Genomic DNA, 15296 nt, shown 5'->3' on the forward strand with positions numbered 1-15296 from the left:
ATCTGCTTTTATTGATGTATAGCCTAGGGTTATTGTCATCGATATTTGCTACCCAAAAACTCAGACTGTAGGCCACAGAAAATGACTAGAAAGCTGAGCTTGGTGACAAGTTGCTGCAGTAAGACAGAAGTAGCAGAAGAGCACAATCACCTAAGATAGCACTCTTATTGTCTCTCCAATGTTACCTTTGGGTTAAAAGACATCACCTCAGTATTTTTGTACTGTAACCTTTAAACAGTTTAATTTTCAAAAGTTACGTTGGTGGAAGTTATAGTGCATAGCTTGTCAGGCAAATTCTGGTTAGTGAGCAAGCTAGATCAAACAGAGAGCAGGAATATACAATCAGCATGACCCCAAAAATAAAGTTAGGAATTCTTTTGTTGAAACTTTTCTTGTTTGTCTACAGACCAGTTCCATACAATTACTGTGTACCGCATTATATTTAACATCTTTGACATCTTCTTCCCAGAAGCCAAGCCCTTGCCACATTAACAATCCAAAAATCCTTCTGAATAAACAGTAGGGATTTGTGCTGAGCAGGAGCTGGATTAAATTAAATATTTCATAAACATGAAGCAGACACTAGTCAGTAGTGCTATTCCTGTAGCTAGAAGTACCAAGCTTGATAAAGATGTAATTGCACTTGAGGGTACAGAGGAGATTTACGAGGATGTTACCAGGACTGGAAAAATGCAGCTATGAGGAATGATTGGATAGGCTGGGGTTGTTCTCTTTTTTATTTGTTCAAGGGATATGGGCATCGTTGGCCAGGCCAGCATTTATTGCCCATCCCTAATTGCCCTTGAGAAGGTGGTGGTGAGTTGCCTTCTTGAATCGCTATAGTCCATTTGGGGTAGGTACACCCACAGTGCTGTTAGGAAGGGAGTTCCAGGATTTTGACCCAGTGACAGTGAAGGAATGGCAATATAGTTCCAGGTCAGGATGGTGTGTGGCTTGGAGGGGAACTTGCAGGTGATGGTGTTCCCATGCAACTGCTGCCCTTGTCCTTCTAGGTGGTAGAGGTCATGGGTTTGGAAGGTGCTGTCGAAGGAGCCTTGGTGCATTGCTGCAGTGCATCTTGTAGATGGTACACACTGTGCATCGGTGGTGGAGGGAGTGAATGTTGAAGGTAGTGGACGGGATGCCAATTAAGCGGGCCGCTTTGTCCTGGTTGGTGCCGAGTGTTGTTGGAGCTGCACCCATCCAGGCAAATGGAGAGTATTCCATCACACTCCTGACTTGTAGCCTTGTAGATGGTGGACAGGCTTTGGGGAGTCAGGAAGTGAGTTATTTGCTGCAGAATTCCTAGCCTCTGACCTGCTCTTGTAGCCTGTCAGTTTTGCTATTCCTGTAGCTATAAATACCAAGCTTGATAAGGATATAAAAACAAGAAATGCTGGAAATACTCAGCAGGTCTGGCAGCATCCATGGAGAGCGAAGCAGAGTTAACATTTCAGGTCAGTGACCCTTCATCAGAACTCGCAAATGTCAGAAATGTAATAGGTTTTAAGCAAATAAAGCGGGCGTGGGGCAAAGGATAACAAAGGGCAAGGTATTGATAGAACAGAGGGTCACAGAGAATAACTGACCAGAAGGTCATGGAGCAAAGACAAACGGTATGTTAATGGTGTGTTGAAAGACAAAGCGTTAGTGCAGAGTGGGTGTTAACTGACAGAAAAATGTACAGCCCTGGCCCAAAGCACAAATATGAAAAAAAGTGGGTAGGCACATGGTAAAAAAAAAATGGACGATGAAACAAACTAAAATAAAATAAACAAATAAAAATTATAAAAAAGAAAAAAGAAAAAAAACTAAGGATATAATTGCGCTTGAGAGGGTACAAAGGAGATTTACGAGGATGTTGCCAGGACTGGAAAAATTTAGCTATGAGGAACGATTGGATAGGCTGGGGTTGTTCATTTTTTTTATTTGTTCAGTGGATATGGGCATCGTTGGCTAGGCCAGCATTCACTGCCCATGCCTAATTGCCCTTGAAAAGTTGGTGGTGAGCTTCCTTCTTGAACTGCTGCAGTCCTTAGGGTGTAGGTATACCCACAGTGTTGTTAGAAAGGGAGTTCCAGGATTTTGACCCAGTTGGCTACTCCAGTTCAGTTTCCGGTCAATGATAGGATGTTGATAGTGGGGGATTCAGCGATCATAACGCCATTGAATGTCAACGGGAGATGGTTAGATTCTCTTTTGTTTGAGATAGTCATTGCCTGACACTTGTGTGGTGTGAATGTTGGAACATCGAAGGCTGAGGGAAGATTTAATTGAAATGTACAAAATTGTGAGGGGCCTGGATAGAGTGGATGTGAAGGGCCTATTTACCTTAGCAGAGAGGTCAGTGACTAGGGAGCACAGATTTGAAGTGATTGGTAGAAAGATTACAGGGGATATGAGGAAACAGGGTGGTGGGGGTCTGGAATCCACTACTTGAAAGGGTCATAGAATTAGAAACCCTCAACTCATTTAAAAGGTGTCTGGATATGCATCTCAAGTGCTGTAACCTGTATGGCTACGGACCAAATGCTGGAAGGTGGGATTATGCGAGGTGGCTTGTTTTTCAGCCACGCAGGCCCAATGGGCCAAGTGGCCGCTTTCTGTGCCGTAAACATTCTATGATTTTATGATAGTATGGTGCATAGAACAGAGAAATCAAAACAGCTGCAGAGAAGAGCAAAATGAACAGGAAATAAGTAGATAAACATTTATAGGATACAAATGAAAAACCAAAAAAAAAAAATTACATATGCTGGAAATCTAAAACAAAGACATAACTTAAAAGCCTCTTTTGGAATTAGAGAGAAGTAGTTGCTGAATGTGGTTGGCTGATGCCCATTGGCATGATAGTCTCTTCCGGAAAGAAATTCTCATATACAATCATGACACGAATAAGACAACAATCTTTGTGGGATTACCTCTAGATTTTGTTATGTTGACAACAAAGTTGAAGTCGAATATGCTTCAGCTTTTATGAACACCTTGTATTTAGCAAATTCTATGGGCTGGTTTTCAGATAAGATAACATCCTCTGACCATTCTGATAAGAAGGCCACTTTACAGAAGACAATTAAGTCAACAAGGTAGGTTTTATGCATCTATCACAAATTTGAACAAAAGGACTGTTGGCCAAATGATGTAGTAAACTAAGATGAACAATTGCATTTGAGTTAATAGCAACACCAAATTACGTGTTTGTTATCTTGTTTATTCTTAGTATGGCCTGGAATTTGGTCAGAGCAGCGTCTGCTCTGCTGCTGTAACTTCCATGGAAGTGTGGTAAAAATCCCACTGAAACCATGTTTTATGCCTGTAAGTAAGTTTTCCACCCCACTTTCAGCGATGTTACCGTGGCAGAGCAGGAGAAGCTCCAAGGAAATCCTGGGCCTGTGCATTTTACTTGCCATCTATGATTCTCCGCCTTTTACAAAAGCAGCTTTGATGTAAAGGAGTGAAAAGCTCAAGCACTGAATGAAACCTAAATTTTACAGTGACTCTGAATCATTTGGAACTTCATGCTCACTCAAATAAAGAGGCAGGTCAATCGAGTACTTTTTGTTCGAAGCTTTCTTGCCTACCCTATAACATTCTGGTTTAATACTGTGGTGATCATTATTTGCTTCAGGACACTCCTCATAATTGATGGAATTGATGGAGCTGTGGGCTGACAAGTCCCTGGGTCCTGATGGGCTTCATCTTAGGGTCTTAAAAGAGGTGGCTAATGAAGTAGTAGATGCGTGGTGTTAATTTTTCAAAATTCGCTAGATTCTGGAAAGGTTCCGTCAAACTGGAAAGTAGCAAATATAACCCCTCTATTCAAGAAGGGGGAGAGGCAGAAAATAGGTAAATATTGGCCATGCAGCTGGACGTCTGTCGTGGGGAAAGTGTTAGAATCAATCATTAAGGAGGCTATAGCTGGGCACTTAGAAAAACTCAAGCTAATTGGGAATAGTCAGCATGGTTTGGGAAAGGGAAATCATGTTTAAGCAATTTATTGGAGTTCTTTGAAGGAGTAACATGCGCTGTGGATAAAGGGGAGCCTGTTGACGTACTGTACTTGGATTTCCAGAAGGCATTTGACAAAGTAGGAGCTCATGATGTAGTGGGTAACACATTAGCACGGATAGACGATTGGCTGGCTGGCAGAAAACAGAGAGTATGCATAAATGGGTCCTTTTCTGATTGGCAGGATGTTACGCGTGGAGTCCCGCAGGAGTCTGTGCTTGGGCCTCAACTTTTTACAATTGATATCAATGACTTAGATGAGGGGAGTGATGGCATGATAGCTAAATTTGCTGATGACACAAAGATAGGTAGGAAAGCATGTTATGAAGAGGACATAAGGAGTTTGCAGACCGATATGGAAAGGTTGAGTGGGTGGGCAAAAATCTGGCAGATGGTGTATAATGTGGGAAAATGTACAGTTGTTCACTTTGGCAGGAAGAAGAAAAAAACAGAGTATTACTTAAACAGAGAATGACTGCAGAATTCCGAGGTGCAGAGGGATCTCGGTGTTCTATTGCATGAGTCACAAAAAGTTAGTATGCAGGTACAGCAAGTAATAAAGAAGGCTAATGGAATGCTATCCTTTATTACGAGAGGAATTGAAAATCAAAGTAAGGATGTTATGCTTCAGTTATACAGGGCATTGGTGAGACCACATCTCGAATACTGTGTGCAATTTTGGTCTCCTTATTTAAGGAAGGATGTGAATGCGTTGGAGGCGGTTCAGAGGAGATTTACTGGATTGATAACTGGAATGAGCGTGTTGTCTTATGAGGAACGGTTGGACAGTCTGGGCTTGTTTTCACTGGAGTTTAGAAGAGTGAGGGGAGACTTGATGGAAGTTTAAAAGATCCTGAATGGTCTTGACAAGGTGAATGTGGAAAGGAGGTTTCCTCTTGTGGGTGAGTCCAGAATTAGGTGGCACTGTTTTAAAATTCGTGGTCGTCCTTTCAGGACAGAGATGAGGAGAAATATTTTCTCTCAGAGGGTTGTGCGACTTTGGAACTCTTACTCAGAAGGTGGTGGAGGCGGGGTCAATGAATATTTTTAAGGCAGAGGTAGACAGATTCCTGTTAAGCAAGAGAATCAAAGATTATCGGGGATAGATGGGAGTGTGGAATTCAAGACACAAACAGATCAGCCATGATCTTATTGAATGGGGGAGCAGGCTAGAGGGGCCGCATAGCCTACTTCTGCTCCTAATTTGTATGCTTGTATGTAACTAACACAGCAGGGGCATGGACTGTACTTGAAAGTTCCAGTGTTGGCAAGTAATTTTATTTTAATTCAAGCAAATGTATGGTGTGCCCATTTTATTATTTTATAAGAAAACAGGATTTTGGAAAAAGGAATATTTCTGCTAGACTTTTCCTCCCCTTTAAGCACCGAGAATGTTTATTATTTAAGGTGTAAAATAAACCTCCAGAAAATATATTAGATAATGGCAGTGCTGCTACATTAGGTGAAAAAAGGTGCAACTCTTACTTCCACACGGTTACTCCTAACAAGCAAATTACCCCAATGAAGCCAGGAAAGAACAGAAGGAAACCAAAGATGGTTGTCATCTGAGAAGCTCGCCAAGCTTTGTGAGGAGGCTGGCAATTCATCATTAGGCTAATCTAAACACAAAATCAAAAATATTAATCAGCATTTCTCTTCAAAACAGCAAACATTCAGTCTGGTTACAGAGTTATATTATTCACAAAATACTATTACTATATTGAGGGTATGTCACACACACATATATATATACACATATGCATGCTACCACTGGTAGTAAAATATAATAAACATGCCAACTTCATAATTTGCCCAATATACTTATGCAACACATTTAAAATCTAATTTTAAAAAAATTGCATTTTTGTACTATCATGACTAAGAAGGATGTGGAAAACAGTGCCACGATTCCCAGACATCATGTAGTGTTGAAGATCATATGTCAAGCTGGAATATGGAAAATATTTCATGAATGACTAGGTTAATAACTTCCAAAAACTGAAGTGTAGATTACTGTTAACACATTAGGTATTTTGCTTAACCCGTTGTGAAAAATATGGCATTCTTCTTTTGCATGTCTGCTCTGATAATATAACTGATTCAAAACAAAATGTAAATAAATTGTTTTGTTTTAACATAACTGTACATATAAAATTCTGATATTACTTTGATTAAATTAATGTGAGGATAATTTAATTAATTACACACTCAATCCTATTCTTATGACTTTTTAATTGTACAGTTGTCAAATATAATATTTTCCTTGATGTTTGATAGTGATAAACATACTATAATGTCATCTAAACAATGAAAGTGTGACAGTTGCAAGTATAGCAGTTAATCTAAAGAGCTTTAAGTGGTCACGCATGAATCCTACTAATTTCAACAACATATTTAAAAGTACTTGCAGTGTATTGAACCAGTAACAATACATTGGTGTTACAGTCTTTATGTAAGTCATTAACAGCTCTAAATATTTATAATCAGTTGTAACTGTGGACTATTTACCATACCTTTTTAACATGAAATATAATGAAGAACTTTATGATCTGTATTGCTGGTAAAAGAGGTGCAAAGAAAAGTCCAATCCTAAAATGAAAGTTTTTAAATGAAGAACTATGGTAAGTAAACATTGAAATACATAAAAGTGTGTAATTCTATAGTTTTTTTCATTTTGGTAAGATTCATTGAAATCTACATACCATGCTAGTGTTTGAGCATAGATTAAACCTAATACATTCGTTGCGATGTCAAATTCTGGTGTTCCAAGTTTATGGCAGCAATGCATCCCTATGATGCTGAAACCGTTTTAGAAACCAAGTGTTAAATTATTAGTATTCCATATAAAGCACTGGTTGCTACATAATTCCAAGTTATTTCAAATATTACAGATAAAATATGTAACACAATTCCATCTAGACAGTTAAAAATAGTAAATGCTTAGATGAAGTGTTCTTAATGAATTGAGAATCAGCATTAAGAGTGAGTAATTTAGTTTAAGATTCCATGGAACTGTTATGGTCTGAATCCAAATAAAATTTGCAAATAAAGTTCTAAAGCTGGCCAGAAAGAGACGATGTGGATGGATAATCTCCCTCCTCTGGACCAATGGGCAAATTAAACTCTCAGACCGCTAGAAATGTCTGTGAAACAAATGCCTTTGGCACACAGCTCAACTAGACCATGATAGAAAAGGACACCATAGATGGATAGCAATGTGAAAAATGAGCTGACATTAGGATATGTCAGAATGGATTATAATTTTTCCTCTTCTAGTTTCTAGAAGGTAGCATCAAATATTTTTGTTATAGCAGTGTTCTATGCGACAGTGTTTAGAAGTCAATTTAAACTTCCCCACACAGGTTAATAATCTCAGTTGTCTTTTCAATGTTTCACAGAAAGTAGAATTAAAGGAGTGGTTGTGCTACTCCTGTGTTCCTAACAGATTCAAAATGCAGGGTGGGGAATCCCAAAAGGAAGGACAAAATAATAGTTATAGTTATACAGCACAGAAACAGGCCATTCGGCCCTTCGTGTCTGTGCCTGCCATACAGCACCCAACTATTCTAATCCCAAGAAACGCTGGAACCACTCAGCAGGTCTGGCAGCATCGTGCGAGGCCCTGTGATTCTCCCGCTGAAGAAAGCAACCTCTTAGAACTCTTTCCTCCTCTCTGATTCCCCCAAGCGTCTCTCAGGATCTGCGCTCCGCGCCGGAAATTGAATAGGAATAGGAATAGGAAACTACATATTTTCAACACAATCGGATGAATTCTACATCCCCCCCCCCCCAAAACGCGGGAAGGTGTCGGGGCGGGGTGTAAAATGGAGTGGATGGCTTGGGAGGCCCTTCCCGACTCACTCCCGCCTCCGCCGCCACTTTACGCAGAGCGGCGGTGGCGAAAAACAGCCCACATGCCCCGGCCAATCAAGGCCCTTAAGTGGCCAGTTAACAGCTACTTAAGGGCCTCCGCCTGCCGCCAAGGGGATTTTACACATTGTCGGTCGGGTGGCCAGGCCCAAGAAAAGCCACCTGACAAAAGCAGGCGGCTTTCTGACGGCCTTGGGGGAGGGGTGGGGGGGCCCTCATGATCAAGCACCCTGTGCCCGATGGAGGGCTGCCCCTGATGCCCCAACCACCCCCAATCGATCACCCTTGCCTCACCGGGGCCCGACTGAGGACCCCCGGCGAGGCCCCAAAATTTTACCTTCATTCCAGGGTGCCCTGACATTTTCCTTCTTATGTCTGGATTGCAGTCCCAGCAGTGGCCATGCTCCCGGTGGCGCTGCTGGGACAGAAAGCTGTTGGCCCGCTGATTGGCCAGCAGCTCCATTAGGCTGGACTTCCTGCCTCAATGAGGTGGATGTCCCGCCTCAGACCAATTAAAGGCCTGGGGACCGTAAAATGCAGGCCTGATCCTCAGGCCAGTTGGAGGCAGATTCGCCACCGACTTTTCAGTCAGTGGACGGCTCCCGTCCACCGAGGGTAAAATCAGCCCAATGGATCTGGTCAAGTAGGAAATAGGTTACTGAGAATAACATAAATAACTATTTGAGCTAGTTGGAGCTGAGAACATAAAGTAAAAAGCAGAAGTTTCCTTTTCTTAGGTGGCTGGCATACATTGCAGGAGTTATCAACCAGTCAGGCAGGCCTTCACCATGGCAAATGACCACAAGTTCAAGTGCTGGGGACAGAAGATTCAGTGGTGTGAAAAATGCTGTGGGCAGTACAACAGCAGAAAGTTCAGCAAGAGCTCAAATGACCATGGGAAATAAAGTGGAGAAAAAAATTATCTTTTATAATCAAATAACTGCCCAGGAATAAGATTCTGAAGAACAAATAAAGTTGCTTGCATCTCAAGTTAGCTTAGTTAATGTTTTTATCCATGAGATTTTTTTTTTTAGAAGTTAACTCCAGCCATACAATAATTCTTAAATTCACAGACAGCTAATGAATCAGGGATAGCACGTGCTCATCGCTCTCACCTAGTCCAGTGTCAAACCGCTTGTCCAATATCCAGTCTTGGAAGACCCTTAATTTTCTCTGGATAAAAACTAGGGAAATCCACGCTATTGTCTTTGGCTCCCACCACAAACTCCATACCCTTGTCACAAACTCTGCCCCCTCCCAATCTCTAACCTCCTCCAGTTCTACAATCCACTGACCCCCCTGAACTCTCTGTTCCTCTGACCTTGGCTTCTGGTGCTTCATCCCACGAGTGGTGACTGTCTTCAACCACCTAGACTCTATGCTCAGGAATTCCCTCGCTAAACGTCAAAGTCTCTCTACCTTCCTCTTCTCCTTTCCGATCCTCCTTAGACTGCTCTTCGCCCAAACTTTTGGTCTACTTCCGGTGTTGGTGTCCATTTTTTTCAGATTACGTGTCTGTGAAGTGCCTTGAGATACTTTTCTATATTAAAGGTGCTATATTAAAGCAAGTTCTTGCTGTTGTAACATCTCTCAAAGACAGACACTTCAAGTTACTTCAAGACATATCAGAGCTTTGAGATGTTTATTACTTTGAAACAGAGACTATAAATTAAGTAAAAAGTATCCTGACCTAGAAAAAATTTCTGTGTTTGCTCTTGTTTCTGTAAAATTTTATTTTAATTCTTAGAAATTTGATTTACAGTTTGAGATATATGAGTGACGATTGTCGTCTGCCTACTGCCTCATTTTTCCATATTAATGGAATGGTACACAGAAGAAAATTTAGAACAAGAAACATAATTTTCGCACCTGAACAGGTCTCAAAATAGGCATTCGGTGCTCCCACCCATTTTTAGGCTCTACACAGCCCAACTTCTAGGCCCAAATGTTCCCAGGTTACCCATGAACAATGTAACAAGAAATCTACTAGTTTATTTAGAACAGGCTAATGTATCTCCAACAGTGGGTAAGTAAGGAATTGAAGATGAATGCATTAAGTATTCCATGGAATCATTTAATGTAAAATAATTTTAATGCTGTGGATATACACACATATATAATTGAAACATGCATGAAATAAATAGTACGAGCTCTTCCTGAAGGGAGAAAGCTCCATGCCATTTTCTTAAGCAGTACTGGATGTTGTCCAACTTTAGTATGATGAATATTAGATACATAAAATTTATTTGATTTCACATCATTATTGGCTTGAAATAATTAGTAATTTTTGCATAAAATTGCTTCACAAATCTTGAGGCAAGAGAATAAGAGGATACATCATACCTTCGAATGAACTCCCCAAAGAAGGAACCCAGTAAGGAGAAGATAAAATCAGTCACTACAAGTCGGTATAGATCTTGTCCCACAAACGTTTCCCAACACTGTTAACACAACAAATATCATACTTGTGACACAATATTTTGACAAATAACTTTTTAAAGTTACAATGTGAAAACATTTGCATCATATATTTTAAGACATAATACTAAATATTTTCTACCAAATATAAAGTTAATTAAGAAGAGACTCAGAATAAAATAGTTACTTAATAGTTCAGTAATGAATTGGGTTTGAACTAGAATGACTAATGATTGAGAAGATGTTGTGGTACATGCCTCTACAGTGGTTGCTACTGTCACCAGCCAATAGTAACACAGAACTCCAATTATTGACATTTTCAGCAAAACATTCCTGCAAGGGAAAAGAAGTTAGCTCATTTACGATTATAATTATACACATATATACATTAAAAAATGGTTATTCAATAACAATACCTCGACTACTTGAGCAAATCAGTATGGTGCCTACTATAGCAATTTCCCATATGTCAAAATTTGGTGCATAAGTTAAGTGTAAATTCAGAATTTTGTGACCTACAGACAGGTATGCCTATGCACTAATAAGAGCATTTTTTGTCTAGCAGTTGCTCAGTATAAAAGTCAAGACAGGTGTGACTTTTACACTGGGTGCAACCAATTTTTAAAAAATTATTTTTCGGGGTGTAGAAATCGCTGGCAAGGCCAGCATTTATTGCCCATCCCCAGTTGCTCTGAGAAAGTGGCGGTGGGCCTTCTTCTTGAACAGCTGAAATCCAATCTTTTTATACTGGTTTGATCTTTGTAGTGGCTCGCTAAGCTATTTCAGAGGGAAGTTAAATGACAACCACATTGATATGGGACTGCAGGCATATATGTGCCAGACCATGTAACAACAATATGTTCCTTCCTCAAAGGATTTACAAAAATCCAACAGGTTCATGGTGACTTTACCTTCCAGATATTTTATCCTGAAGTGAAGTTCTCAAACAGCTGCAGTGGGATTTTAACTCAAGCTCTCTGGATTAGTACTCTAGGCCTCTGTGTAGTAGTCCAATAATGTAATCATTACATTACCATACTTGCTAATATTTATTATCGTCACTACAATTTCAGATATAAAATGGTAGTAGCTTTGCTCTCATCATTCAAAGATCAAGGCTTTGTCCCAACCTAAAAGAACCTTCACAGTAATTGTACATGCTGTGAGAAACCAATGCCTATTTTCTGTCATTTGCTATCCTAATAGTGTGTCGTCTTTATTATACATCCTGTTGTCTTGCATTATTGGTATAGTCTATTTGACGATTTTTATATTATCTAAGAGTGTTAAGTTGATATAATTGGTCACAGATCAGAACTGTTTATTCCCACTGTTCTATTAGGGAGCTTTATACATCAAAACAGGAATGGAGAATAGTGGTGACAGAAATGTGAGAGGAAAGAGAAGCAAATAGCTGAGAAATAGAGATAGACCAGAAGTACGTTGAATCTATGCAAGAGAGAAATAAACTGAGAAAAGAAGCAGAAGGAAAGAGAGTAACTATCAACTGGTGTGCAAGTGGGAATCTTGGAGCTTTTGTTGCAAAATAGTGGTGGCACAGCAGGCCCTTAAATCTCAAGTTTATACCACTGTGACACATGATATGCATGCTATAAACATTCATTAACTCAAGGTGCAAATAGAAGGCTTGTTATTGTAACTATACATTAATTCACCTCCTTTACACAGGCACTTTTCCCAGTGCTGCCACTCGTTTCAATGTTCAAATCGAGTATGCATAAAAATTGACAAAGTCAAATTAATAGTCATGCTAAACATAGCTCTTTATAATTTTTTTAAGTGGTCACTCATGGTGACATTCACTCTTTAAGTTATGATAAGATTTATTTGAAAGCAAAACTTGAAATGAATACCTTATAATAAGAACATATATCTCATGCCGTGGATATTTGAATCTTTCCATAACGCCAAGGAAGGAGAAGAATAAAGGTATGAACAGATTGATAATGGCTACCACAAAAGGCAAAAACAATGTTGCTGCTTGCTTATGTAATTCTTCTTCAGTTGGATTTTTTTGAATTATCTATGAAAATATAAATCAAAGAATTTTGCTTTGTACCTTAAATAATTCATAATACTCCTGAAATATTATGTATTGTTGAACATAAAAAATAGGAAGAGGAATAGACCATAAGGCCCATCAAGCCTGCTCCGCCATTCAATGCGATCATAGCTGATCTTTGACCTCAACTCCACTTTCCCGCCCATTCCCCATTTCCCTTGATTCCTTGAGAGGCCAAATATCTGTTTATTTCAGCCTTAAGTATATTCAATGATGGAGCATCCACAACCCTCTGGGTTAGAGAGTTCCAAAGATTGAAAACCCGTTGAGTGAAGAAATTTCTCCTCCTCTCAGTCCTAAATGATTGACCCCTTATCCTGAGACTGTGTCCCTGTTTTCTAGATTCCCCAGCTAGGGGAAACAACCTCTCAGTGTCTACCCTGCCAAGCCCCTTCAGAATTTTGTAGGTTTCAATGAGATCATCTCTCATTCTTCTAAACCCAAGAGAGTATAGACTGAATTTACTCAGCTTCTCATCATAAGACAACCCTCTCATCCCAGGGACCAATCTAGTGAACCTTTGCTGTACTGCCTCCAAGGCAAGTATATCCTTCCTTAAATATGGAGACCAAAACTCCACACAGTATTCCAGGTGTGATCTCCCTAAAGCCCATTGCAATAAAGGCCAACATGCCATTTGCCTTCCTAATTGCCTGCATGCTAACTTTCTGTGTTCCTTGTACAAGTGCACTGAGGTCCCTCTGAGCATCAACATTTACAAGTTTCACACCTTTTAGAAAATATTCTGCTTTTCTATTTTTACTACCGAAGTGAATGACCTCACACATCCCCACATTATACTCCATCAGCCACCCTGTTGCTTACTCACTTAACTTGTCTATATGGCTTTGCAGCCTGTTTCTGTCCTCTTCACAGCTTACATTCCCATCTAGCTTTGCATCTTCAGCAAACTTAGATACATTACTCGCTGTCTCTTTGTCTAACTTATTAATATTGATTGTAAATAGCTGAAGCCCTAGCACTGATTCTTGGGGCACTCCACTAGTTACAGCCTGCCAACTTGAAAATGCCCCATTTATCCCTACTCTTTGCTTCCTGTTCATTAACCAATCTTCTATCAATGCTAATATATTACTCCCAGCTCCATGAGCACTTATCTTGCATATTAACCTTTTGTGTGGCACCTTATCAAATGCCTTTTGGACATCCAAGTATACTACATCTACTGGTTCTCCTTTATCTACCCAACTAGTTACATCCTCTGAAAACTCTAATAAATTATTCAAATACAATTTCCCTTTCGTAAAACCATGCTGACTTTGATCATGCCATGATTTTGTAATTGAATTGTTAAGACTTCCTTAATAATAGATTCCAATGCTTTCCTGATGACTGATGTCTGGCTAACTGGCCTGTAGTTCCCTGTTTTCTCTTACCCTCTATTCTTGAATAGTGGTGTTACATTTGCTAACTTCCAATCCACTGGGACCGTTCTAGAATCCAGGGAATTTTGGAAAATCATATCCATCTCTTCCACTATCTCTGTAGCTTCCCAAAACTATGATCCCAGCAGATGTTAGTTTCTTTCATACATCAAAGATAATTCTTTAGTAGTCTAGTAATTAGACTAATATTTTAGTGCATACTTTGTATCTTAAACTATAACTTACTTGTTGTTTCCTATTTTACAATAACATTTTGTTGTATTTCAGCACCACATCCTCAAAAATAAGAGTTCCCCATTGCCCTCACTTTCCACCCCACCAGCATCCACATCCAAAGGATCATCCTCCACATTTCCACCACATTCAGCGTGATGCCACCACCAACACATCTCCCCATCAGCATTCCGAAGGGATAGTTCCCTCTGCCGACACCTTGGTCCACTCCTCCATCACCCTGACACCTCGTTTCAATTCCACGGCACCTTCCCATGTAATCACAGGAGGTGTAATACCTGCCCTTTTACCTCCTCCCTCCTCACCATCCAAGGCCCCAAACACTCCTTCCAGGTGAAGTAACAATTTTACTTCTACTTCTTCCAATTTACTATACTGTATTCGCTGCTCACAATGCGGTCACCTCTATATTGGGGAGACCAAACACAGATTGGGTAACCGCTTTGCGGAACACCTCTGCTCAGTCTGCAAGCATGACCCTAAGCTTCCGGTTTCTTGCCATTTTAATTCACCACCCTGCTCTTATCTCCCATATTTCTGTCCTTGGCCTGCTGCAGTATTCCAGTGAACCTCAAAGCAAGCTTGAGGAACAGCACCTCATCTTCTGATTAGGCACTCTACAGCTTTCTGGACTCAACATTGAGTTCAACAATTTCAGAGCATGACTGGCTTTTTAAATTTTAACTTAATTTAATATTTTTAACCATGTGCCTGCCTTAAACTTGTTTTTCATGTTTGTGCTTTTGAACAGAGCTGCTCATTATTCTGCCATTAACATATTGTCTGAACTAATACTATGTCTTTTACTATAAATATTAGCACTTCCTTTGCCTTTGGTGCATGACATCTTTGTCATTTAATCTCTCCTGTCCTCTGCCCTATCACAAACCTTCCCTTTTGTTCTTCTTCCCCCCTCCCCCTTTCACTTGTTCAAAGCCTATTACATTGCTAACCTTTGCCAGTTCTGATGAACTCTGTTTCTCTCTCCACAGATACTGCCAGACCTGCTGAAGATCCTGAGGGGACTTGATAGAGCAGATAACGGGAAGAAGTTTCCTCTTGTGCGGGAGACTAGAACTAGGGGACACAGTTTAAGAATACATGGTCTCCCTCTTAAGATGGAAATGAGGAGAAATTTTTTTCTCTCAAGGGGTCATTAGTCTGTGGAATTCTCTTCCCCAGAAAGCAGTCGAGGCTGGGTAACTGAATGTATTTAAGACTGAGCTAGATAGATTTTTGATAGATAAGGGAGTCAAGTTTTATGGGGGCCAGGCAGG

At 40.1% G+C, this 15296-nt stretch overlaps 1 protein-coding gene across 3 annotated transcripts in view; it reads right to left on the reverse strand.

The window, feature by feature from the left end:
* Positions 1-15296, reverse strand: part of tmc5 (transmembrane channel like 5) — a 226987-nt gene that overhangs the window by 48954 nt on the left and 162737 nt on the right. For all 3 annotated transcript variants that reach the window (XM_068056183.1, XM_068056186.1, XM_068056184.1), the window contains exons 12-17: positions 12171-12340; positions 10554-10629; positions 10222-10319; positions 6711-6806; positions 6522-6597; positions 5494-5627 (exon numbers count right to left, since the gene is read on the reverse strand). In XM_068056183.1, coding sequence (XP_067912284.1) covers positions 5494-5627; positions 6522-6597; positions 6711-6806; positions 10222-10319; positions 10554-10629; positions 12171-12340 — 650 coding nt within the window. The remainder of the gene's footprint in view (positions 1-5493; positions 5628-6521; positions 6598-6710; positions 6807-10221; positions 10320-10553; positions 10630-12170; positions 12341-15296) is intronic.

Source organism: Heterodontus francisci, chromosome 24, assembly GCF_036365525.1.
Source record: "Heterodontus francisci isolate sHetFra1 chromosome 24, sHetFra1.hap1, whole genome shotgun sequence".
In the NCBI taxonomy this organism is placed as follows: Eukaryota; Metazoa; Chordata; class Chondrichthyes; order Heterodontiformes; family Heterodontidae; genus Heterodontus; species Heterodontus francisci.